This window comes from Oncorhynchus masou, chromosome 9 (assembly GCF_036934945.1).
Source record: "Oncorhynchus masou masou isolate Uvic2021 chromosome 9, UVic_Omas_1.1, whole genome shotgun sequence".
NCBI classification, from domain to species: Eukaryota; Metazoa; Chordata; class Actinopteri; order Salmoniformes; family Salmonidae; genus Oncorhynchus; species Oncorhynchus masou.
The window spans coordinates 52,499,548-52,524,818 of NC_088220.1; the positions used below are offsets into that span (position 1 = coordinate 52,499,548).

The window sequence follows — 25,271 nt, forward strand, 5'->3', positions numbered from 1 at the left end:
CTGCCGTAGTTAGAGTAGGGGCTCACCACCCTCTCGAAGATACCTCTGAACAGAGCCATGAACCCCTCATATGAAGCAAGCTCCTCCTCTCCTCTCTCCCAGATGGCCGTAGCCCACTCAGCAGAGAAATAACCATGGCAACCTTAGACCTCTCTGTGGTGGGGGAGGGGAGATAATCAGTGAAGTGATGGAGTCCAGGTGTGTCTCATGATGAGGAGGGGAGTTGCGCGAGAGGCAGCGTGACAGCATGTATAGTCCTTAGTTGTGGGATTATGAAATCTCCAACAGTCATTAAGATGGAGATCTTTAAGAAATTGTTTAAGTGCATTGGAAGCATTCAATTGTGATGAGCTATGATGTGGTCCAGATGTATCGAGCCGAGAATCAATAATGGCATTCATGTCAGTTACAATAACAAGCGTATAATGCGATAAATTGAGCAGGCTTCTGGTTACAGAGGGGAGAAAATCTTTGTCAAATGCTATTTTCCTTCCATACAGAGTGGAACATATGTAATGCATGTACCCTGTTAATCATTTCCACTTTTTTCAATTGTAAGGGGTAGATTGTGTTTGTCGAATAAGCACCCTTTTCGATTCAGATGTAAAGCACAAAGCAGCTGCCAGTTTGTAGTATTTGTTTTGAAGTCTATGGACATCACCCTCGAAAAGATGTCCACCCTCTAAAAGATGTGTATCTTGCAATAGAGCAATGTCAACTTTAGAACCCCTCAGATTACTGGAAATTGTCACTAAATTAACCCTGATCCATCTGTGGTGATGTGAATACCCGTTTGATGGATAAAGGGGGAGAAAAGTAACTTATGATATAGAATTACTATTCAGGTGCCAATTAAATAATTGTAAACCAGATATTCCCCCAAAAAACTAAACATATCCACAGTTGGATAAAATAATATATATATAATTATAAAACCTGTCAGATTGCCATTCCACCCCAATAACCCTGAAAAATATATCAAAACAATTTAAACAAAGCATCCCTCCCCTCCCCTCCCTTACAGGTTAGAACACAACAGTCCTTCCTCTCCACTCAATGTTAGACCCGTGACTGAACGCAGCGGTGTCTATCACTAAATAACCATGAATTTCTCCCTCCATTTCCTAAATATCTTGCATTAACTGACACAATGGATATATGAGAACATTTACATTTACATTTAAGTCATTTAGCAGACGCTCTTATCCAGAGCGACTTACAAATTGGTGAATTCACCTTCTGACATCCAGTGGAACAGCCACTTTACAATAGTGCATCTAAAGAACGGCAAGAAATGCTCAATTGACTGAATGATTAAGCCTTAACGTAGCACAAACATGGAGAACCAACTTGCAAAATAATTCAGTGGTGATTGTTGACTTCTCTAGCTACGCAGTTATTGTCATAGCAACGAGACACGTTTTTGCATATTTTTGATACAGAATGTTATGAGATCTTCAACCAAACCTAACATTTGATAAAGGGAACCCAAGTTTACAACACAAAAAGAATGATACTTATTTTATTTATTTACTAAACAAAATTATAAACACAACATGCAACAATTTCAACGATTTAACTGTTCCAGTTCATATAAGTAAATCAGTCAATTGAAATAAATTAACTAGGCCCTAATCTATGGATTTCACATGACTGGGAATACAGGGGCACAGCCATGGGTGGGACTGGGAAAGCATAGGCCCACCCACCTGGGAGCCAAGCCCACCCACTGGGGTGCCAGGCCCAGCCAATCAGAGTAAGTTTTTCGACACAAAAGGCCTTTATTACAGAGAGAAATACACCTCCGTTTCATCAGCTGTCGCAGTGGCTGGTCTCAGACGATCCCGCAGGTAAGAAACAGGATGTACAGGTCCTAGGCTGTCATGGTTACGCATGGTATGCGGTTGTGAGGCCAGTTGGACCTACTGCCAAATTCTCTAAAACAATTTTGGAGGCGGCTTATGGTAGAGTAATTAACCAACAGCTCTGGTGGACATTCCTGCAGTCAGCATGCCAATTGCACTCCCTCAATACTTTAGACATGTGGGATTGTGTTGTGTGCACATTTTAGAGAGATATTTTATTGTCCCCAGCACAAGGTACACCTGTGTAATGCGCATGTTGTTTAATCAGCTTCTTGATATGCCACACCTGTCAGATGGATGGATTACCTTGGCAAAGGCGAAATGCTCACGGACAGGGATGTAAACAAATTTGTGCACACAATGAGAGAAATACAATTTTAGTGCCTATGGAAAATTTCTGGGATCTTTTGTTTCAGCTCAAGAAACATGGGACCAACACTTTACATGTTACGCTTATATTTTTGTTCAGTATACATTACCATGGAAATAATTGCATCACGCACAGCAAGCAGGCCTGCTAACCGTCTGCATCGCCGCGTCCCAAACACGCAGTGGCCCATATGTACTTTCTATCTCTTCCCGATTTTTTTTAAAATTTGTTTATACCTTCCGGAAACCTGCCTCACCCAATGTGATACGGAATCGCTATTATTTTTAATTTTTAGAACACACTCAAGAACCTCCAGAAGCTAACCAGCTAACTAGCTACAAGCTATTTAGTCATTGTTAGTTTTTTTTCATTGTTAGTTTTTTCTGCTACCGACCCCCCTCAGCTCCCAGCTGTGCCCTGGACACCATTTGTGAATTGATTGCCCCCCATCTAGCTTCAGAGTTTGTTCTGTTAGGTGACCTAAACTGGGATATGCTTAACACCCCGGCAGTCCTACAATCTAAGCTAGATGCCCTCAATCTCACACAAATCATCAAGGAACCCACCAGGTACAACCCTAACTCTGTAAGCAAGGGCACCCTCATAGACGTCATCCTGACCAACTGGCCCTCCAAATACACCTCCACTGTCTTCAATCAGGATCTCAGCAACCACTGCCTCATTGCCTGTATCCGCTACGGTGCCGCAGTCAAACGACCACCCCTCATCACTGTCAAACGCTCCCTAAAACACTTCTGTGAGCAGGCCTTTCTAATCGACCTGGCCCGGGTACCCTAGAAGGACATTGACCTCATCCCGTCAGTTGAGGATGCCTGGTCATTCTTTAAGAGTAACTTCCTCACCATTTTAGATAAGCATGCTCCGTTCAAAAAATGCAGAACTAAGAACAGATACAGTCCTTGGTTCACTCCAGACCTGACTGCCCTCGACCAGCACAAAAACATCCTGTGGCGGACTGCAATAGCATCGAACAGTCCCCGCGATATGCAAATGTTCAGGGAAGTCAGGAACCAATACACGCAGTCAGTCAGGAAAGCTAAGGCCAGCTTCTTCAGGCAGAAGTTTGCATTTCTCAACGGCTGGCCATGCCTTCCGCCTGGCTACTCCAACCTCGGCCAACAGCTCCGGCCCCCCCGCAGCTCCTCGCCCAAGCCTCTCCAGGTTCTCCTTTACCCAAATCCAGATAGCAGATGTTCTGAAAGAGCTGCAAAACCTGGACCCGTATAAATCAGCTGGGCTTGACAATCTGGACCCTCTATTTCTGAAACTATCCGCCGCCATTGTCGCAACCCCTATTACCAGCCTGTTCAACCTCTCTTTCATATCGTCTGAGATCCCCAAGGATTGGAAAGCTGCCGCAGTCATCCCCCTCTTCAAAGGGGGAGACACCCTGGACCCAAACTGTTACAGACCTATATCCATTCTGCCTTGCCTATCTAAGGTCTTCGAAAGCCAAGTCAACAAACAGGTCACTGACCATCTCGAATCCCACCGTACCTTCTCCGCTATGCAATCTGGTTTCCGAGCCGGTCACGGGTGCACCTCAGCTACACTCAAGGTACTAAACGACATCATAACCGCCATCGATAAAAGACAGTACTGTGCAGCCGTCTTCATCGACCTTGCCAAGGCTTTCACCAATTACTTTGCAGACAGACAGAGTTCAGTGTGTCAAATCGGAGGGCATGCTGTCCGGTCCTTTGGCAGTCTCTATGGGGGTGCCACAGGGTTCAATTCTCGGGCCGACTCTTTTCTCTGTATATATCAATGATGTTGCTCTTGCTGCGGGCGATTCCCTGATCCACCTCTACGCAGACGACACCATTCTATATACTTTCGGCCCGTCATTGGACACTGTGCTATCTAACCTCCAAACGAGCTTCAATGCCATACAACACTCCTTCCGTGGCCTCCAACTGCTCTTAAACGCTAGTAAAACCAAATGCATGCTTTTCAACCGATCGCTGCCTGCACCCGCATGCCCGACTAGCATCACCACACTGGATGGTTCCGACCTTGAATATGTGGACACCTATAAGTACCTAGGTGTCTGGCTAGACTGCAAACTCTCCTTACAGACCCATATCAAACATCTCCAATCGAAAATCAAATCAAGAGTCGGCTTTCTATTCCGTAACAAAGCCTCCTTCACTCACGCTGCCAAGCTTACCCTAGTAAAACTGACTATCCTACCGATCCTCGACTTCGGCGATGTCATCTACAAAATTGCTTCCAACACTCTTCTCAGCAAACTGGATGCAGTTTATCACAGTGCCATCCGTTTTGTCACTAAAGCACCTTATACTACCCACCACTGCGACTTGTATGCTCTATTCGGCTGGCCCTCGCTACATATTCGTCGCAAGACCCACTGGCTCCAGTTCATCTACAAGGCCATGCTAGGTAAAGCTCCGCCTTATCTCAGTTCACTGGTCACAATGGCAACACCCATCTGTAGCACGCGCTCCAGCAGGTGTATCTCACTGATCATCCCTAAAGCCAACACCTCATTCGGCCGCCTTTCGTTCCAGTACTCTGCTGCCTGTGACTGGAACGAATTGCAAAAATCGCTGAAGTTGGAGACCTTTATCTCCCTCACCAACTTCAAACATCAGCTATCTGAGCAGTTAACCGATTGCTGCAGCTGTGCATAATCTATTGGTAAATAGCCCACCCATTTTCACCTACCTCATCCCCACAGTTTTTATTTATTTACTTTTCTGCTCTTTTGCACACCAATATCTCTACCTGTACATGATCATCTGATCATTTATCACTCCAGTGTTAATCTGCAAAATTGTAATTATTTGCCTACCTCCTCATGCCTTTTGCACACAATGTATATAGACTCTTTTTTTTTCTTTTTTTCTACTGTGTTATTGACTTGTTAATTGTTTACTCCATGTGTAACTCTGTGTTGTCTGTTCACACTGCTATGCTTTATCTTGGCCAGGTCGCAGTTGTAAATGAGAACTTGTTCTCAACTAGCCTACCTGGTTAAATAAAGGTGAAATAAAAATAAAATAAAAAAAGCGGTACCAATGCGCCAAGTCTGGAACCAAGAGGACCCTGAACAGCTTCTACCCACAAGCAATAAGACTGATAGTTAACTGAATAGCTACATGGACTATCTATCTGCATTTACTCTTTTACACCACCTTTGAGTCATCACATACGCTACTGTTACTGTTTATTATGTCACTTTATTCCTATTTATATGTACCTCAATTACCTCACACCCCTGCACACCGACTTGGTACTTTTACCACTTGTATATAGGCAAGTTATTGTTACTCATTGTGTATTTATTATTACGTGTTTTACTATTCCATTATTTCTCTATTTCCTCTCTCTGCTTTGTTGAGAAGGGCACGTAAGTAACCATTTCACTGTTAGTCTCCACCTGTTGTTTACGAGGCATGTGACAAATAACATTTGGTTTGTTGACAACACCAGGCAGCCATTGCAAGTGTACCCATAAGTTGACCAGTCAAATTGCCAGGGTTATAGGTTCCAAGCCTGTTCTATTCATTCTGATGTCCATGCCCGTGAGTTTACCAGAATGACTACACGCCTGAGGTAGAGAACGGTGGTGTTCCACATAGCGGTCACACTGCACACAGCCACCAATGGTTGCATGACATGTTTTTCCTTGCATCCTCCTGAAAAAGCAGTGGAGGAACATTGGGTCCCCTCTTTGAAACGGGTGTGAAATAAGATACGCAGATGTAAGAAATTGAACAAAAATAAAATCTGAGACAGTATGGTTGATTGTCCTATCCTCATGTCTGCTCCACCATCCCACTCCTTCTTCCATTCCTTCCCAGGCAGGTAAAAACAAAGAGTGATTGGTGATGTTGGCTGGTATAAAACAGAGAGTCAGTCATTTCATGTAAATTCAGGGCATGAGCTGATATTCTAAATGTTTTAATTTAAATAATGTAAGGTTGGGTAAGTTTGTTGTCATTACAACTCATGCACCAGCTATGGCCAGTGCCATATATATATATATATTATATATATATATATGGCTCTGGCTATTCGTGTGTCCTTCTCATGGACCTTAACGAGGGCAAGTCATTTTATGCGATCAATATCACGACAGAAAACTGATGCCGAGTAGAAAATAGTGTACTATTTATTACCAAAGCTTTTACTTTGAAAACAGCTAGCACATGTTTCCTGTTGCAGCCCGTCCTCTCCACGCCCGTATTGTCTCAATTCTTGCGGACAATAAAAGTGTGTCCATACAGTCAAAATTGTTATCCGTCTTAGTTCTTTATGTTTGGATATCGTACACGGATCTGGGATAATTAGAAGATTGAAATAGAGCTCGCCAGCTCGTAGTTCTAAAAAACGGAAATTAGTTACCTGTGGTTCATTCAGCCTTTCTTATGGGAGAATGAATGGGGTTTGTGGATAAACACAGAAAATAAGGTCTTGAGGCTTAGGGGATCTTATACGTTGTGTTCTATGAGATGATATCAGTCAGTTAACATGACCTTTATGTGCTTGTATTAATTACACAAATGCTTCAAAATCCAAAGGTACGTTAGCTGATGATTATCTCATAGGACAAAATTTAAGATCTCCTAAGCCTGTGTTTACCTTATTTTCTGTGTTTATCAAAAAATAACATTACATTTCCCCATCGGCTTTGGCCAACGAGCCATGGCTCTATGACTATTGCTTTGCTAGTTTAATTAAACCGTTTTTTTTTTCGTCAGCTTGCAATGCTAGCTAATGATAAAGCAGCCCATTGGATTCCATGAACATGCGACGCCAACACAAAGATGGTGGATAAAGGAAAAGTTCACTCAGGCCGTTTACCGTCAGTTCCGGTCTGTTTAAGGGTGTGGCTCCCATAAACACCAGTGCTATAGCAGTTGAGTCTTATTAGTTCATTGACTTCAATGTAACCAGAAAAAAATAGGGAGTCTCACTTTCTCATCTGCCTTGGATGAGTTTGCCGGAAGTGTTGTGGAATCCAATGGGCTACTTTAGTTAGCCTAGCATGCTGACAGAAAAGGCAGTTCAATTAAAAACGAGCAGAATTTCAATCTTCTAGTTATCCCAGCTGCGAAATTGAGGAGTACAGTGACACCTTCCATCCCTGAATTGAGGAGCATTTTGAAGCCATATCCCTCATTCGCCACCGTGGCGCAAACATTTAGCATTGTATCGTTATGACTTGAAGGGAAGATTTGTAATTTACTGCTGAACCTCAAGTCGAGACATATGGTTGGATTGGGGTGTGACGTTGTAAAGAAAATGAGTGAGAAGAATTGTATTCTGTTCTCCCAACAACAGGAAATTATGTATGCAGCACAAACAGTTAAGACGGAAGGTCTGGAGGGGAGATAGAGAAGATAGGATGACAGGGATATGAGAGGAGAATGAAGGAGGACATAGAACAGCGGGAGGGCAAAGACGAGGAGTTGCTGTGTTTATAGAAGAACAAAGACCATGGAAAGAAACATCTATTTTTTAGATTTTATATATTTTATTATTTAAAAAGCATTTATGTTGAAGGTTTACACAAATACAGTTATGTTAAACTATTGTGTATTTTTTAAGAAAAACACTTTATATGTTATTGGAATTACCCAATAGATTCTGAAGAAAATAAATGGTCTCTTGTGCTGGGCAGCTGGTTTAATACATAGTGCTGGTGACTCCTTACTCCACTCACTCCCTTCATTGCAATGCACTGTATATAAAATACATATGGCCATAGAGAAAAATACTTGACTACATGTTTCAGCTATAGAGGGGGTGGAAATTATTCAGTAAGGTCTCTACTAACCAAATGTTTCATTTTTGAGGGGACTGTTTTAAATATCCGGCAGCACTTCCTACTCCGCCTATTCCATTGACCCCAATGCAATACACTATATATGAAATACATATTGGGTTATAGAGAAACAAATATTATTTGTGCTGAGGTATAAATGGGATTGGAAGTAGTCAGTAGGGTCTGTAGTGTAGTCTATATCTGGTGACATTTCATGTGCTCTACTTTTGACTAGGGCCCATGGTGAGAGGAGAAGAAAGGGGAGTAGAGGAGGAGAAGATGGGAGGAGAGGAATGTTTTGGTTTGACATTACTCTTAAAGATGATTTGGCCTTTTTTTTATGCCCCTACTGTGATACTCCCATTGCTTTTTAGCTAGTGGTGGCTAAAGTTAGCCGAAGTTTGTAGTAGCTGTTTAAATAATAACTTGTTTTATTCAGGCTTCTGATAAGAATCAATGAATTAGAAATTCCTAATATCACACACTTAACTACAACACTAAGGCTGTCGGTCTGGTCCAGCCAGCACGGAACGTTGCAATGGAACAAGAATGTCATTATAATTCTACAACGTCTACATTCTATTATTCTACAGGAGAGGTGATGGAGCGCTAGCTAAAGCCTGAAGGTCTGGTAGAGAAGATGGGATGATATAGGAATAGGAGAGGAATGTGGAGAGGATGGGAGGAGAGAGAACAGGGGGGAGGGGAGTGAAGGAGTTTCTGTGTTTCTGGAAGAACAAGACAATGGAATGGATGGATGGAGTCTTAGGCGTGCCCCTTGATAGCCTGACCAGTCTCCTATCTGGTCCGTCTTCTCTACAGTCTTTAATGACAGGCTTTAGTGGCCTAACCTCGGACCTCTTATAGTTTAAGGTTTCTTGTGTAAAATGTTACTATTCGGGTGAAATTTTCGTAGTGCAATATAATTGTCAAAGCGCAAAAAAAATACTGTTAATCTCATAAGTCTGGCCATAGGGCTCTGGTCAAACGTAATGCACTATATAGGGAATAGTGCCATTTGGGAGGCAGACTATGAATTCCTTAAGGTATCTTGTGTAAGATGGTACTTTGTCCACAGATATGTAAAATATGTTGTTGGCTTGAGAGTATGTTGTTTAAACACTCCGTATTCCTTAAGTCTCCCATGAAAATGACACCAGATAGTAGAGTAAAGTAGAGACTCAGAGCTACATAAATGGTATATCATACACTGCATTTGAGGAACAATGTGAAAGTTATTCTGCTTTGAAAGTTGATATACTTTTGAGAAAAGGGCCTTTTAATGTTTTGGTATTGACTGGAGAGCTCTCCTTTGTCTACACCCATTCAGCATTGTTCACACCCTCTTAAAGAGATGGGTGGGGCTGGCTTAAGGATTCACATGTGAGGTCATGTGCTAAACAATGAGTAGTGTAGTAAAGATTAAGACTAAAAGTGGTAGTAGCCTACAATAAGGAACATTTCCAGGTGAACAGAAAGTGTCCAGATGTAAAGATACCTTAATAGAAAATTACTAAAGTAAAAGTCACCCAATAAAATACTACTTGAGTACTTGGAATTGCTAAGATGTACTTAAGTATCAAAAGTTAAAATAATTTCAAATTCCTTAAACCAGTCAGGCCCCTTTTTTTTATGGACGGGTAGCCAGGGGCACACTCCAACCCTCAGACATAATTTACAAACAAAACATTTGTGTTTAGTGAGTGTGTGGTATGCCACAAAATCATGTTACGACCACACATATCAATATTCATTTTATATATCAATATTTTGCTAAGTCTTGCAAAGTGGACGGTTCGCTCAGAAGGTGTAAAAAGTACACAAATGGTTACTTGCATAGCAGCAATATCAGAAATAGATCATGTCGATATAAATAAAATAATATACCGTATCTACACAAACAAGATCAATAACGATAGTGATAGACAAGGTAATTGTATGCATACAGTCAGGGGTAAAGTGGCTGAGCAGCAGGATAATAAACATAATAGTAACAGCAAAGTATGGCTTGTGTGTTAGTCATTTGAATAGAAGCACTGCAGATAGTGCTGATGACTGGTCTGTCTGAACCACGTATGAACAAGGGAATCTATATTCGGAGAGCCTGTTCCTGTCCTGCCCTTGACTTTGGTGCAGGGCATGTGATGTCCAAAGCCTATTTGTCGCAAAACTACCTGATCTTCTCAAAAATATATGTTTGTCGAGATTTGTCCAGTCCAGGTGGTGCTTGTACAGGCAGACCATCTATGGGAGGAAGGATGTCAGCGTTGTGCAGCAGCTGAAACCTGGTCCTGACTGAACGCTCCTTGGCGACAACAGCAGGCTCCAGAGCATCAAAGCTGGAAATCAGGAAATAAAAATGTGAAAACATTAAAACCTTGCACAACATCAATTCACCTCTCAAGTTTAGATAAGAATAACCTCTTACAATGCAATTAAAATTATATTCACCTGAAGTGCTGGTACCGCTTGAACTGTGGCAGCGGCCTGAAGTACGGAGTCAGGTGTGGTTGCCAGCCATAGCTTTCCACCAGCACCATACCATCCTCCAGTCCAACCAGCTGTGGGATGTTGACCCCTGTCACTGTGCTTTTTTTCACAACACCAGCCATCTCAGACAAAGTATTCACTCTGGTCTTTCTGAAGCGCTGCTTGATGAGGCCGAAGCACCAGTCGGGGGCAAATTTGGTGTGGCCTGTGATCAGGAAGTGAAGGTCCAGACTATGGTAGAGCATGTGCATGGTCCGCCAGGCACAATACCAGAGCACAAACTTGTTCTTGTTTTGGCCACTGCAGTTATCACAATTCAGGTCCACACGTGTTTCCCCAACTCCGTAGTTGGTGAAGAACTGGTGCATGTAGTTGATGACTGCGCTGCTGCCTTTGCTGGATGACATGCCTTCATCAGTCAAGTAGTTGACTTGTTGTGGCATTCCTTCACAGCAGACACCAAACAAGCCACACTTGCGAGGAGTTAAAAAGTAGATGGGACCTGTCTGCATAGGGTCAGAAGGATAGTCCACCTGCAAACAACAAAAGAACATTAAGATAAATTACAATTAAATTGTCTCACTCCTGTCAATTCACCGCTCAGTGAAATGTATTTTCCTGCCTCCCGTATATATATTTTTTATTTTTAGGGATATCTATCCATCCATCTATGTCCTTAATCAGTATAAAAGGAGGAAATGTTGCTTACTTGTTGAGCAAAATCAAAGCTGTAATGCATCCTGATGTCTTTGCTTGCTGGTTCAGTAGGGCACCCCTGAGACAACTGCAGGTCTTGAATAAGTGGTCTTGCAGTCAGGCGTGTTCTACTGATGCTGAAAGACAAATTCCAGATACTAATGTTACACACATTTCACACATGTAAGTTACTGTAAGCTAGCCATCTAATCGGCGCTAATGTTAGCTAGATAACAGCAAGCTTTAACTTGGGGTCTTTTGTTTAGACATGTAATGCTAAAGTTAGCTAGCTAAAAAATGTACCAAAATCCCAATCCAGAGTAAAGTTAGCAAGCCAGCCATCGAACTCCAGCTGGCTAGCTAACAGCCAGCTTTAATTAGCAATACAAACTGATTTTCATTGCTAGCTAAAGTTAACCAAAATTGGTTCAATGTTTGATTCTTACGCATATACATAGATGAAAGCTTCACGTCCTCTGTCGTTTCCGTTTAGTTTGAACAGCTTGTTTAGCCCGTTGTGGTAAGTCACTCTGGTTCACACTGACAGTGTGCAATGCTATAAGTATCATCAGATCTTTCTCCCTCTCTGTCACTGATGCCATGGTTACCCTTAATTTGAAGATGTACTCCTGAGACATGTTTTATACAACAGCCTTCTGTGTTCTATTTTCGACTCCCTACGCATTCTTCCGTGACAACACTGTTGATTGTCGCCATTTCTTCTCCATCACGGTCATCAGAAGACTCTACAATGTCTTCAATGAAAATGTTTTTACCTAAATCAGGGATTTCCTCATCGTCTGATTCATTTTCAGAGTCAGAGAGTCAGCATGGCACGATCGTCCTCCAGAAAGTGGTCCATTACAACTTTTCCCCACTTAACTTTGTCGATAGCACCTGATAAATTCAGGGCAGCAATGTTGAGAGAAGTAGCAACATATTTGCAGTTCTTCATGGCTAATGTTATATATTTAGAAAAAACTGCGGTAGAAAAGATTATCTACACATTACGAGCAGCATTTTACAAGATGCTACACCGCAGACCAATCCAAACTCATCTCTCGGCATGAGCAGTCCACTCATTATCTCAGCCAATCATGGCTAGCGGGAAGGTTTCTGACTTTTTCTGTGGCTAAACCAACTAGGCTCATAATTTAACCATTTTATTTGTATTAACATATGGCATACAAAATAGATTTTAAGGCACATGAAAGTTCACATGTTCAAGAAGGCATTTCTGCCCCCCAAAAAACATTTTGACAAAAAAACGTGAAGTCGTGACTTGCGACATAAGCCTAGTTTCCTGAATCGGGTCACATATAGATTCTACAGACATTACTGACTACTTCTAACCCCACTTTAACCTTGGCACAAATAATAATTAAAAAAAATCTTTAACCAAATTATTTCCATATACTGCATATTGCACATGTCAAACTCCTTCCGAGGAGGGACAAGTGTCTGCGGGTTTTCGCTCCTCCTTTTACTTACATTTACATTTAAGTCATTTAGCAGACGCTCTTATCCAGAGCGACTTACAAATTGGTGAATTCACCTTCTGACATCCAGTGGAACAGCCACTTTACAATAGTGCATCTAAATCATTTAAGGGGGGGTGAGAAGGATTACTTTATCCTATCCTAGGTATTCCTTGAAGAGGTGGGGTTTCAGGTGTCTCCGGAAGGTGGTGATTGACTCCGCTGTCCTGGCGTCGTGAGGGAGTTTGTTCCACCATTGGGGGCCAGAGCAGCGAACAGTTTTGACTGGGCTGAGCGGGAACTGTACTTCCTCAGTGGTAGGGAGGCGAGCAGGCCAGAGGTGGATGAACGCAGTGCCCTTGTTTGGGTGTAGGGCCTGATCAGAGCCTGGAGGTACTGCGGTGCCGTTCCCCTCACAGCTCCGTAGGCAAGCACCATGGTCTTGTAGCGGATGCGAGCTTCAACTGGAAGCCAGTGGAGAGAGCGGAGGAGCGGGGTGACGTGAGAGAACTTGGGAAGGTTGAACACCAGACGGGCTGCGGCGTTCTGGATGAGTTGTAGGGGTTTAATGGCACAGGCAGGGAGCCCAGCCAACAGCGAGTTGCAGTAATCCAGACGGGAGATGACAAGTGCCTGGATTAGGACCTGCGCCGCTTCCTGTGTGAGGCAGGGTCGTACTCTGCGGATGTTGTAGAGCATGAACCTACAGGAACGGGCCACCGCCTTGATGTTAGTTGAGAACGATGGATGAATATGATCACTGATTAGTAAGGGACTCCCCTCACCTGCTTGTCTAGGTCTTAATTGAAAGGAAAGACTAAAATCCAGCAGACACTAGGCCCTCGTGGAATGAGTTTAACACCCCTGGTGTATTGCATTGGGGGCAATGGAATAGGCAGAGTACGAAGTGCTGCTGGATATTTAGATGACATTCACCCTAAAAAAATATATGGCTCGTAAAGATCCTACTTATAAGTATTTCCAACCTCGATTTTATCTCTGCACAGTTCTTTGAAAAAAATTGTAAACCAGTCTTAAAAATGTTTTTATACCATATTTCTCATTGGTTTCATAAATATTTCTCATTGTTTTCATACATTTCTTGTTGAATTTGCTTATAAGCACAATACAAATAAATGGTCATTGATTAATTGTAATATATTTTGAAATCGACATTGCAATGTTTTGAAATGTGTGCTTTTATTTTGAAGGTTTCCTAAGAAAAAACAGGGAAGTCTCCGCACACTTCCAGTCAGATGCTAAACTATTTGAATAGTACCTGAGCTTAAAAAGCTCAGCTACTATTAATTTGCATCTTCGGGGTGAACGCATGCAAGTACGGTTCGCTTCCTCGTATTTCGACAGAGTAGCTGGTTAATGCGAGTGTATCATGTATATGTTAGCTTGTGGCGTTATATTTTTCCCTGGACTTTTCTTCATATCCAGGAAAGTGCTTGAATCCGCTTTCAAAAATTGGAATGATGCAGATGTGTTTGTGGTCAGCGAAAGGTAGGCTTTATTGTGTGACTATTTCCGTATGCATAAATTAGCCAGTTCTTGTCATTGAATGATTTAACTAGTAACTGACACTAGGTATTTCAGTGAGCAGATTTCTAGTTCTATCGCAACAACTCCGGAGAAAAATCTATCAGAACTGAACCGCAACCTGGATTTACAGGAGATATAGATGCCGATTCTCCTTTAAAACCAAGAGCAATTTAACTTGCCATTAACCCGTTTTCAAGCTTAATAATGTCAAAATACGTTCGGTACTTACCGAAGAATGGCGTTTCACTGAGCGACAGATGGACTTCCAAAAAGGGTCCAAATAAAAACGTACATGCAACCAAAAAATTGCTTTATCTGAAAATAATTTATTTCCATATTAGCAATGGAATTAAAATACACTAAATGAAGCCCATCTAGAAACATAATCACTAACGTACCCTATATTGTCTACATAACCTTTTATCTGGCACCAATATATTAATATAGCATTTGTTTGCTATTTTAAATTAATATTAGACCAAATGAAAAACGAATTGTGCGCACTTGCATAGCCTCATCTATTCCATCTCTTCACAAGGTTGCTGTCCTCTATCCATGCAACTCTGGCTACTATTGTTGGGTTCATAATTGCTACTGCCTCCAATGATGTGATGTCTGACAGGTAAGAATTCATATTTAAATAATTTCCTTTTAAACAGCAATCATCACGTGTAGTGATTTGAGTGGGAATTTAACCAGTGATTCTCTGTTACAACCAGAGCCATTAAAAACAAGAGTTTTTGGGGGGGCAGAGGCCGTAGTACACTGATAGAAAAGACTGACATGTACAACAAGAGCACGTCAACTAGAGTTTAAATTGAGCACAACTCCCCCGCCCCAATTTTTAACACTGTGGTCTCATTATCTGCAGGGTTTAGCTGTGTTTATTTCCTTCCTTCGTGACTGGAACTGTTTCTCAATTATTCATAGTAAAAAAAAAAAGGAAACGTTTTTGAAAAATCTTAAGGTCATGAACAGTCAATTTGACTGTAGGGTCTCCGCAAACATAATTAAATGTTTATCCTACTCATCTGGCAAATATATTTATGTTTCGTCTAGTTAGTTACTGTCTAGCTAGGTCTTCAGCCAGCATGGAACAAAAAGGGAACGGGAGGGTCGTTCAAAACTCAGACGCAGTTGTCAAGTCGACACGTGTCAGTGCTGCTGTGAACCGCCTCACAAGAGAAATGAAAGATATGTATAGCAAAATATAAATTTGAAACAATGTCAGTGTTTGAGTTGCTTTGTGTATCACCAAATTTGCTTGATGATTTTACTGCAACACGACATTCAAGTTGCTTGACATGGGCGTTTCAAAGAGCTGTCACTCAACGTCGGGCTCATGAATATAAGCTTCTCACCCACTCAGCCCGCCCAGGAATATATGTTTCTCGCCCACTCAGCCTGTCTTCTCAAACGTCCTGGTAGTTAGCCATGAGGGGGGAGTTTAGCATTTCTATCCAAAACAAATTATGGGCGATTTTTATTTTAGTCACTCAAAATGTTAGTTTACATGAGAATCAGTGACTGTTCGGGACCTTTTTTTAAAATAAATGTTTAATTCCAGGTCATGTGACATGATTAACCAAAACACGGCCCTATTTATATTTTACTTGAACCTCCAGTTTCATTGGGTGTAGGAAGAGGATTCAGTGATAAAGGATAAGGCCACATTTCTATTTGTTTCACTGGTTAAATCGTCAGTTTTAACAAAATCCAGCGTAAGTGCTTACTTTCATCATGATCCTAATGTACCGGTATGTCACCATCTTCTTTAGGCACAGACTGACCAATGAATTTGTGTGGTTTGGCGCTCCTTACATGGCCTTTGATATCTACGCCATGTATCTGAGTAACTACCACAGTCAAAAGGTCAGAGGGCACGAGGCGTACATGAAGCACTCCCTCCTTACCATCAAGCTGTTCCTCCTCCGGCATCCCCTTCTGGTGTTTCATCACATGGTCCTCCTCACGGTCTTTATGCCCATCACTCTGGTGAGGGAGCACAATTACTGTACAGCAACATTAGGTCTGATGCGTTACATCGGCAGTTGAAATTTGTGACTAGTCCAGTTTCTGTTATTGATAATCGACCATGTCATCCTCAAAAGCTGGCTGTGCTCAATAAGTTCATTTTTAATATTCATATCATGCTCCCCCCCCCCTCAGTTCCTCAGGACCGGTCTAGGTGGAGACTTCTTCATTGGCTGTTTCTTCATGGCTGAATTCAGCACTCCGTTTGTCTCATTAGGAAAGGTTCTGATCCAGGTAAGGCCACTCCTAGATTCATAAACCCCTTTGTTTTTGATTTGTGCTTCAGGTAGTCTGAGCATAGTATTAATTGTACTACAACTCGGTGTACAATCATTAAACAATCCATATATTTTCTTCTGTAGTTGGGACTAGAGGACTCATGGCTTCACAGAGTCAATTGTGTGATGGTTCTGCTGAGTTTCTTCACCTGCCGAATCCTGCTCTTCCCCTACATGTACTGGGTGTATGGTCAGCAGTACACCATTCCCTTCCACAAAGTGCCGTTCCATCTACAGCTCCACTGCAACTTAGCCAACCTATCCTTACTAGCACCTCAGATCTACTGGTTTGTGCTGCTGTGTCGCAAGGCCTATCGCCTCTACCTGCGTCAGACTGGGTCAACGGGTCAACCTTCTCATAAAGATGGCTCAAAGACAGATTAGAGGTGCCATCTAATTCTGTGGTTAGCAACATGTCAATTATGCTTCCTTTGCCCTCTTGTCTTCAATGCCATGAGTTATTTCAATCCTTGCCTCTGAAGGAATGGTCTGTGGAATTTAGGACATGCAACTGCCTATGAATACAAAATGACTGGTATTTATTAAAATTCTCAGGGGTCAGACACTGTTATACAATGTAGTTTGTGCAAGATATATTTTATTTTTTCCTACCTGAAAGAGTGACACCATACATCATGACTAATCAGGGTAACTTTCTATCCAAAATATTTAAATTAATTATTTCATAGTTAAGTATGAAATGTTGCACTAGAAAATAGATTTGACAGACAAATGAAATAAGCACTGAAAGCCCAAGCTTTTTGATCAAAGTTGTAACCCTGTCTTGTGTCCTAGTGTGGATGATCAAAGTTTGTTTCAATGAGTTTTGATTAATAAACCACTGAAAGACATGCAATTTGTCCATTTTATTCAAAAGTACATTTTGGGTCAGAACATTTTATTTGAGGCTGGGAACAATAAACCCTCATTCGAGCACGGTCTTAAGTGCATCAACCTGAAGACGACAGCTGAGCAATTTTCTGATGCAACACAGCCTTCATCTCGGCACTGTCCAGGTTGTCTGTGATGGTGGTGAAGAAGTGGCGAGTGTTCTTAGTCTCCAGGTGGGAGCAGCAGCTGGGGTGTGCGGCCAGTACTGCCTCGTAGTGGGTCAGGATCTCCAGTGCACACAGGAACAGGGACTCGCACTGACCGCCAGGCATCATCACTTGAATGTGCTGCACATGGCAGAAGAGCTGGCTCAGTACAAACAGCACCTCCTGGCTGGCGGTGGTGGTAGCTGCCCTCTCTTCTGGGTCTTTGTTGGAGGAAGACGGCAAAAGCTTTCCCCTCAGGGAGTCTATGATCTCTCTCATGGCGCTGGCGTACAGCAGCCCCACGTGGGCCCAGCCCTGGTTGGGTAGCCAGTCTTTGCAGCTGGAGCCGCAGAGCAGCTGGAGGACACGCAGCAGTAGCACGGACAGACGCAGCTCGCAGGAGAACGGGCGCAGGTCCAGCAGGGGGAGAAAGTCCACGTACTCCAGAGAGTAAGGCACGTGGAGACGACCTGAGCGGAGCAGCTCTCGCATGGCTCTCAGCAGCCTGCCCCACTCGGCGACAGTGCACCAGGGTAGGGTCTGTGTCACAGCCACCAGCAGGCCTTTGCTGAACATGTTGACGTCGTCGGGCCGATGCTGGTCCAGAGCCAGAGAGGTCAGCATGGTGTCCTGAACCTCGTCAGAGAGAGCGCAGCACTCCATCCACGCCAGCAGCCCTGTGCCCTGCCCGTACTGGGCCAACTTTAGGCCAGACCACTCCTGCTCCGGCAGCTCGCACACAGCCAACAGTGAGGACGGCACCTCATTTTTGAAGTGATCCCCCCACACTACCTTCAGGTGGAAGCGAACAGTCCAGTCCAGGGCCTCCACCTTATTGTAGAGCCAGAAAAGGGCTCTGGACCAGGTGTTGGGGGCTGAGGCCACCTCCCGTCCCACCACCTTGCCCAATGCAGTCAGCACAGTGACGAGCAGCACCTTGGACTCCATGGATAAGTGACGTGGTGCGCCCTCTGCAGGAAGCTCCCAACACCCGCAGCCCTCGTTCAGGAGCTGGCAGAGGACGCAGAGGAGGGGGAACGGCGAGCAGTTCATGACCCAGTGTGGAGATGCATCCTGGAAATCCAGAGAAAATGCAGAGTGGAGCAAACGCAGGCACAGCTCCAGGCTGCAGGTGCTAGGGCCAGAGGGGGAGAGGTGAGGCAGGACAAAGGCACACACAACCTCTTCAGGGTGCAGGAAACTCTGTCCGCTCTCGGAAATGCTTGGCTGCATCAGTGCAACCAGGAAGTGCAGGAACTGGTCCTCCTCCTTAGCCGAGGACAGTTTAGTCATGGCAGTATCTTGAAGACAGCTGCACAGTAAGCTCCCCGCAGAGCTGCCCGTCCCCTCTGTGCAACCGGGGGCACCTCCCCTCAGCCCTGGGAGTTGATGGAGTATCTTGGAGAGGAGGCTGTGGGCCCCATGGTTCACCACCGCTAGATGGCAGCACCGACGCAGGGTGGCCTCGGGATTCTGAAAGGCCACGCGGGCTATGGCGGCCACAGCCAAGCTGAGGTTTTTCTGCGCCGATCCACCCTGGATGATGCAGTTGAATGCCATGTTGAGCTCCTCACTAAAGCCCTCCATCACAGCCTGGGGCAGAGAGCCCTGGAGACCCTTCTTGGAGCAGGTTAGCATTTCCGCTAATGTTGTGTTTTTCTCAGCTAAGGGGAGCTCTGCAAAAATGTTCACAATAATGTCCTTCAGCTTTCTGCAGTGCTCTACTTCTTCAGTATCTATTTGGCACTTTGCAATGAGAGTGGAGACTAATTTCATGACAATGTCCTTTCGCTGGAATGCGTTTTTGTTTCTCTCCAGACAGCTGATCCACTCCTCCACACTCAGGGACCAGCTCAGTTCAGTTGCAAATAGCGTAGTGAAATCTTGGAAGCCCTCCAAGCGGTGATTAATGATGGCTACGGCAATGTGGGCCATTTCCCCAGCATTGCTCTCTGTGTCGGGGAAGGACAGTGAGACTAACAAGCCTCTAAAAGTGCTTTGCACATTGTTCAGTGTCTGGCGCTCACCCTCATCCATGGTCTCAGACATGGAAAGTTCCTCTAGGGACTCGAGCACTCTGGCCAGACAGCTTTTTAGACGGCGTGCCAAGACACTGGGGTCAGAGCTGTCTGTCATCTCCAGCAGCCCTCTCTTCTCCCAGGCCTGAGTGAGCTGTGAGACAGTCTGCAGGGCTTGCATTAGTGTCATTCCACAGGATTTAAACTGGGAGGGTGTGTGGGCTGCCTTCAGGTCACTGCGGGCCTCGCTTATCACCTGGACCAGATCAAACTTCTCTGTCCCAGCATGCCTCTTTCTGACAGTCACCGCACTGTTCAGGCTCTGAAGTTGCACCTCAGCTGGGAGAATGATAGCTTGGTCTATCAGATGTGAGGTGTACAGGGAGTCGAGGCAGTTGGATAGGGCACGGTAGCAAAGGTCAGAGGTGCTCAGATGCTCTTTCACCTCCTCCAGAGCATGAAAAAGAATGGACAGCACATCATTGGTGGATGGTGCTGGGGTATCTGGGTTTGACTTGAATCTCTTGGCAGCATGAGGCGAGAGGCCAGTGGTGTTGGGGAGGCGGGTCCACTGGTTAGTAAAGACCGTATCTAGGTCGTCCTCTCGCCTTCCCTCCCTGCCCTTCCACAGCTCCCACCACACCTCCAGCAGGACGCGGACGTCCTCCTCAGTGCTGTTACAGGTGATGTGTTGAACTAGCTTCTCTAGCTCAGAACTCAGGTGGGACGACGGCAGACACAAAAGCAGCTGGGCGTAAATCGGAGAGAAGCCTTTCAACTTGACCAGCTCAAACATCACTGTTCGGTTAATGTCAGGTAGACTGTTCTGCAGAGAGAAGAATGGATTCTCCCTCCAGCCGATTTCCATGTCCTCTTCGCTCTCCTTCCCCAGTAATTTGCTCCATAAGACGCAGATGATTTTCTTCTTCCAGTGAACACTGCTCAGACAGCTACCTCGCTCCTGCCCACATATTTCTCTGACAGCCTGTAGAATTGGGTGGCCAACCTTACTCCAGTCCTCCTTCTGCAGGGCACTGAGTGACGCTGGCTGGCACAATCTGTTGGCCAACAGAAATCCTCCCTGGAGAATGGCAGTCTTCTCACAGCTCAGCCAGGAATCTGAAAGCACAGGCAGAAGAGTAAGAACGCATGAACACAGGAGTAGACTACAGAGTAGTTAGTTCAGTACAGAAACCAGGTTGCCGGGGCCAAATCCGTTTGAGTTGAGTCACTTGACAGATCCTCTTTGATTAAAAAAAACTTTGCATACATGTTTGCCCATGGAAGGAGTTGTCAGAAAGTTACTTTTTGTAACGGAATTCCAGAACATTCCAGAGATAAAGGTGTTTGTTTAAAGCTGACCCATTTTGCATTCCCCATCCACGTCTTCATCACTGGAAATGATAAACGGTTGAGTTTGATATCATTACAAATAGGGTTGCAAGCTTCGGTTGAGACACATGCTTTTGAATACAGGGTGGGTGTCATTTCAATCATATAAATATAATTCTTAGCATGGACCTATCCTTCAGACCACTGCAGTTTAGCTGCTACGCCATTGACATTTGATCTTCTGATTACTATCACGAAGGGAGATACCTAGTCAGTTGTACAGGTGAATGCCTTCCGCATTTAACCCAACCCCCCTGAATCAGAGGTGCGGGTGGCTGCCATAATCGACATCCACATCTTCTGTGCTTGGGAAACAGTGGGTTAACTGCCTTGCTTAGGCTTGCTTAGGGGTAGAACAACATATTTATACCTTGTCAGCTCGGGGATTCGATACTGCAACCTTTCAGTTACTGGCCAAACGCTCTAACCACTAGGCTACCTGCCGATCCACCCACATTCACATGTCAACTGATAGGGGTGAAATTACAGGTGTAGCACCTATGTGGAAGCTAGGTGATTTGCAACAGCACTTGGCTGCATTCAAAACAAATTTCCTCCACCGCATCATAGAAATATAGACAATAGAATAGATATGGCAGAGAATTGCATTCTAGCCTTTTACTTTCGGTTTGGGTCCATCAGCTTCAAACAGCTGTAAAGACTTTTTTGCTATTAAAAATATTATACACAGTGATTTAGATGGTACACCGATTCCCTACACTATTCAGTGCTTGTTTTCTGAAACTGAGCGAACAGTGTAGAATTTTAGCAATCAGGAAATGACAGTGATATCTACATTTACCACTTGACCTGATTAACACAGCTACAAAGTCAAAACAGCTTTCCCATTTTGAAATCAGATGCCATTCAGGAAGGAGGAAACCAATATGCGAATATCATAGCCAATCCCAACACTGGAGGGTAAAGTAATACTGTGAAACACACCATTCCACTATTACTGCAAATATATTTTGGACATTTTCTGAAATTACAATCCTGTGTAGAACCTTGAAACAGTCATATCTATTCTATTGTCTATATTTCTATGATTTCAATAGGTTTCCTATGGAAGATTAAGAGTATAATTTAAAACAGATATTCCCATTCAAATCAACATTCTATGTGTGGACTTCCAACCATCTTTGTGGTACCATTTGTAAGTTGAAATGTCAACTTGTGAGTACATTTATCAGCCAAAACATGACACCCACCCTGTACTCAAGAGCACGTTGTGTCTCAACCGATGGCAGTCACAAGACAACCTCAGATGATGTAAAAAGGGGTCTAAGCTACAACATGTGAATATGACAAATCAAAGTTAACACATTTTTTGATAGTTGATGTTTAAGGTTAAATGACAGTTATTAAAGAAATGTTTAAGTAATTATACAATAATTTGACAACCCTGTTTGATATGACTTAAAAGTTTACAATATCAACCATTTTTCCCCCCACCCCCAGTGATGAAGATATACAGGACATTCAGAAAGTATTCAGACCCCCTCTCCTTCAGACATTTTTGTAACTATATTAAAAATAAACAGAAATACCTTATTTACACAAGTATTCAGACCCTTTACTATGAGACTTGAAATTGAGCTCAGGTGCGTCCTGTTTCCATTGATCATCCTTGAGATGTTTCTACAACTTGATTGGAGTTCACCTGTGGTAAATTCAATTGACTGGACATGATTTGGAAAGGCTCACACCTGTCTATATAAGGTCCCACAGTAAACAGTGCATGTCAGAGCAACAACCAAGCCATGAGGTCGAAGGAATAGTCTGTAGAGCGCCGAGACACAGATCTGGTGGAAGGGTACAAAAACATTTCTGCAGCATTGAAGGTTCCTAAGACCACAGTGGCCTCCATTCTTAAATGGAAGAAGTTTGGAACCACTAAGACTCTTCCTAGAGCTGGCCGCCCGGCCAAACTGAGCAATTGGGGGAGACGGGAGATTACCAAGAACCCGATGGTCACTCTGAACAAGCTCTAGAGTTCCTCTGGAGATGGGAGAACCTTCCAGAAGGACAACCATCTTTGCAGCATTCCACCAATCGGGCCTTTATGGTAGAGTGGCCAGACGGACTCAGTAAAAGGCACATGACAGCACGCTTGGAATTTGCCAAAAGGCACCTAAAGGACTCTGAAGAAACCAAGATTGAACTCTTTGGCCTGAAAGCCAAGCGTCTGGGAGACTAGTTAGTATCGAGGTAAAGATGAATGGAGCAAAGTACAGAGGGAGCCTTGATGATAACCTGCTAGAACACACAGAACCTCAGACTGGGGCGGCGGTTCACCTTCCACAGGACAATGGCTGTGTGCTTAGGGTCAAGACCATGCAGGGGTGAACCCGATTGAACATCTCTGGAGAGGCCTGAAAATAGCTGTGCAGCGACGCTCCCCATCCAACAGAGCTTGAGAGGATCTGCAGAGAAGAATGCGAGAACCTCCCCAAACACAGGCATGCCAAGCTTATAGAGTCACCCAAGAAGACTTGCTGTCAAAGGTGCTTCAACAAAGTACTGAGTAAGGGTCTGAATACTTATGTAAGTGATTTCAGTTTTGCAAAAGTGTCTAAACAGGGTTTTGCTTCATTGTGGGGTATTGTGTGTAGATTGAGAACAATTAATCCATTTGATTACTGGCTGTAACATAACAATGTGGAAAAAGTCAAATGGTATGCAAAATAGGTCAACTTTGAGCACATTTCTAAAATGTTTTGCCATTAAGGTCAAAAGTCACTGAGCACTTCTACAATGGGAAAATGACATGTTTAGTTTAAATCAAAAGGGTACTGTCAGTGATTGACTTGAAATAGATTTAGTTCACACCTGACTGTAAATGTGTATTGTCAGCTAGCTAGTTCAGCAAATAATGCAAATACATATAGTTAACATGTTACAACTGTAAGCCAATGCATTCAACTCAAATCTCATTGCTACCTTGATTCATTGTTTGGGTGAGGCGCAGTTCAGTCTTCAAATGTGCATCATTTCATCCACGCTGGACCCAATTCCACGCCAATGCCAACTACAACGAAGAGGACGTGAGAATTTGTTTTGGTTCAATGCATTATTCTACTAATTGTAATAAAACGAGACAAGTTTAATACTGTAACTAGAGACTTACTTTCCAATGCGATATTACAAGAAACCAATGAAAGAAACGTGTTTTTCGATCACTCAAAACAACTCTACTTACTTCCGCATCAAGGTCACGTGGGCGGATTTTTTTTTTTTTTTTTTTTTTTGAAGAGCGACAAAATGTACTGTAGCGACCCGCACAGACAGCTGTGTGTTATGTCTTAGGCTAGGATGTGGTTGTGTTGTACTGACCAGTACCCGGTGTTCGCGGGGTCCGACATGTCAGTCAACCTGCTATCTGCCAATCACGGGAATGCCTGGAATGTTCTGATGCCGGGCATCCTGGTGGTTGGCGGAGTGGCGTGGAGGGGGGTTGGGCAGGGGGGTGAGCATTGGAAGTTAAGACCAGGTTCAACCTTTATTCTCTCTCTTACGTCTGGGCTGCCCAAGAGAAGGTCACGATTGGCTTATGGGTTATCTGTTATCTTTTTGGCGTGTGCTACGGCCCTAACAGTAGCCTGTGTAAAGTTGGTTTAGTAAACCGTCAATTCGCAAACTCAAGCCTCTGTCTGGACAATTGTTCCTTTATGATCTAGTCAGGTCATTACATTGGTGTCAGAAGTAAAAACGTTGATACAAGTTAGCCAGCTAGCTAGCTGACTTATGTGGCTAGCTACCGTAGGTGAGAACGGGGGTTGAAAATGCGTCGAGGGAATCCGAAAGTGAAGGTGGAGGTAGGGGACGATTATGGTCAAGGAGGTGCGTGTGAATGGACGTCGGGGGTTCTGTCTGAGGAGATCGCCAGGGCGTCGGAGCGCAGAGGCCGCTTGAGGGAGGACGTTAGAGCGATGGCGGCTGAAGCAGGCATGAGTGCTTCGTCGACTGTATTTCGCGCGGATTCTGGTGGGCGGACCGAAGTGGCGACGTCGACGCGGCGTGACGAGGAATCTGGGGCTCAGGATGTAAACAAACATGGCGGCGCCCAGTTCCCGGCTGCGTCCGTATCTGTTAAGACCCCGAAGTATTCCGGTAAGGCGGATTGGGAAGCTTTTCATGCTCAGTTTGAACTGTTAGCTCATTTCAGGGGGTGGTCGGATGAAGAAAGGGCACTGCAGTTGGCTTTATGCCTCACGGATGAAGCTCTGGCCTGTTTGATATTGATTAGC

At 43.9% G+C, this 25,271-nt stretch overlaps 3 protein-coding genes across 5 annotated transcripts; 1 reads left to right on the forward strand and 2 right to left on the reverse strand.

Moving 5' to 3' along the window:
• Positions 1-9,778: 9,778 nt before the first annotated feature.
• LOC135545247 (uncharacterized) lies at positions 9,779-11,360 on the reverse strand. The gene is made up of 3 exons (XM_064972876.1): positions 11,250-11,360; positions 10,502-11,073; positions 9,779-10,389 (listed from the first exon to the last, which is right to left on the reverse strand). The coding sequence occupies exons 1-3, from the start codon at positions 11,277-11,279 to the stop codon at positions 10,221-10,223; spliced, it is 771 nt and encodes a 256-aa protein (XP_064828948.1). The 5' UTR covers positions 11,280-11,360; the 3' UTR covers positions 9,779-10,220.
• A 2,615-nt stretch (positions 11,361-13,975) lies between these two features.
• On the forward strand, positions 13,976-17,430 carry LOC135546175 (TLC domain-containing protein 3A-like). The gene is made up of 5 exons (XM_064974381.1): positions 13,976-14,223; positions 14,801-14,884; positions 16,041-16,257; positions 16,432-16,530; positions 16,659-17,430. Exons 1-5 carry the CDS (start codon positions 14,105-14,107, stop codon positions 16,956-16,958), a joined length of 819 nt encoding a protein of 272 aa, XP_064830453.1. The 5' UTR covers positions 13,976-14,104; the 3' UTR covers positions 16,959-17,430.
• Positions 17,415-24,301, reverse strand: LOC135546174 (gem-associated protein 4-like). Of its 3 annotated transcripts, none has more exons than XM_064974380.1 (3): positions 24,224-24,301; positions 23,965-24,052; positions 17,415-20,748 (listed from the first exon to the last, which is right to left on the reverse strand). In XM_064974380.1, the coding sequence occupies exons 2-3, from the start codon at positions 23,972-23,974 to the stop codon at positions 17,525-17,527; spliced, it is 3,234 nt and encodes a 1,077-aa protein (XP_064830452.1). In that variant the 5' UTR covers positions 23,975-24,052; positions 24,224-24,301; the 3' UTR covers positions 17,415-17,524. The 3 variants fall into 3 exon arrangements, with proteins under 3 accessions (XP_064830452.1, XP_064830451.1, XP_064830449.1); XM_064974379.1 differs by lacking the exon at positions 24,224-24,301 and adding an exon at positions 24,152-24,211; XM_064974377.1 differs by lacking the exon at positions 24,224-24,301 and having other exon boundaries at positions 23,965-24,208.
• Positions 24,302-25,271: the final 970 nt, after the last annotated feature.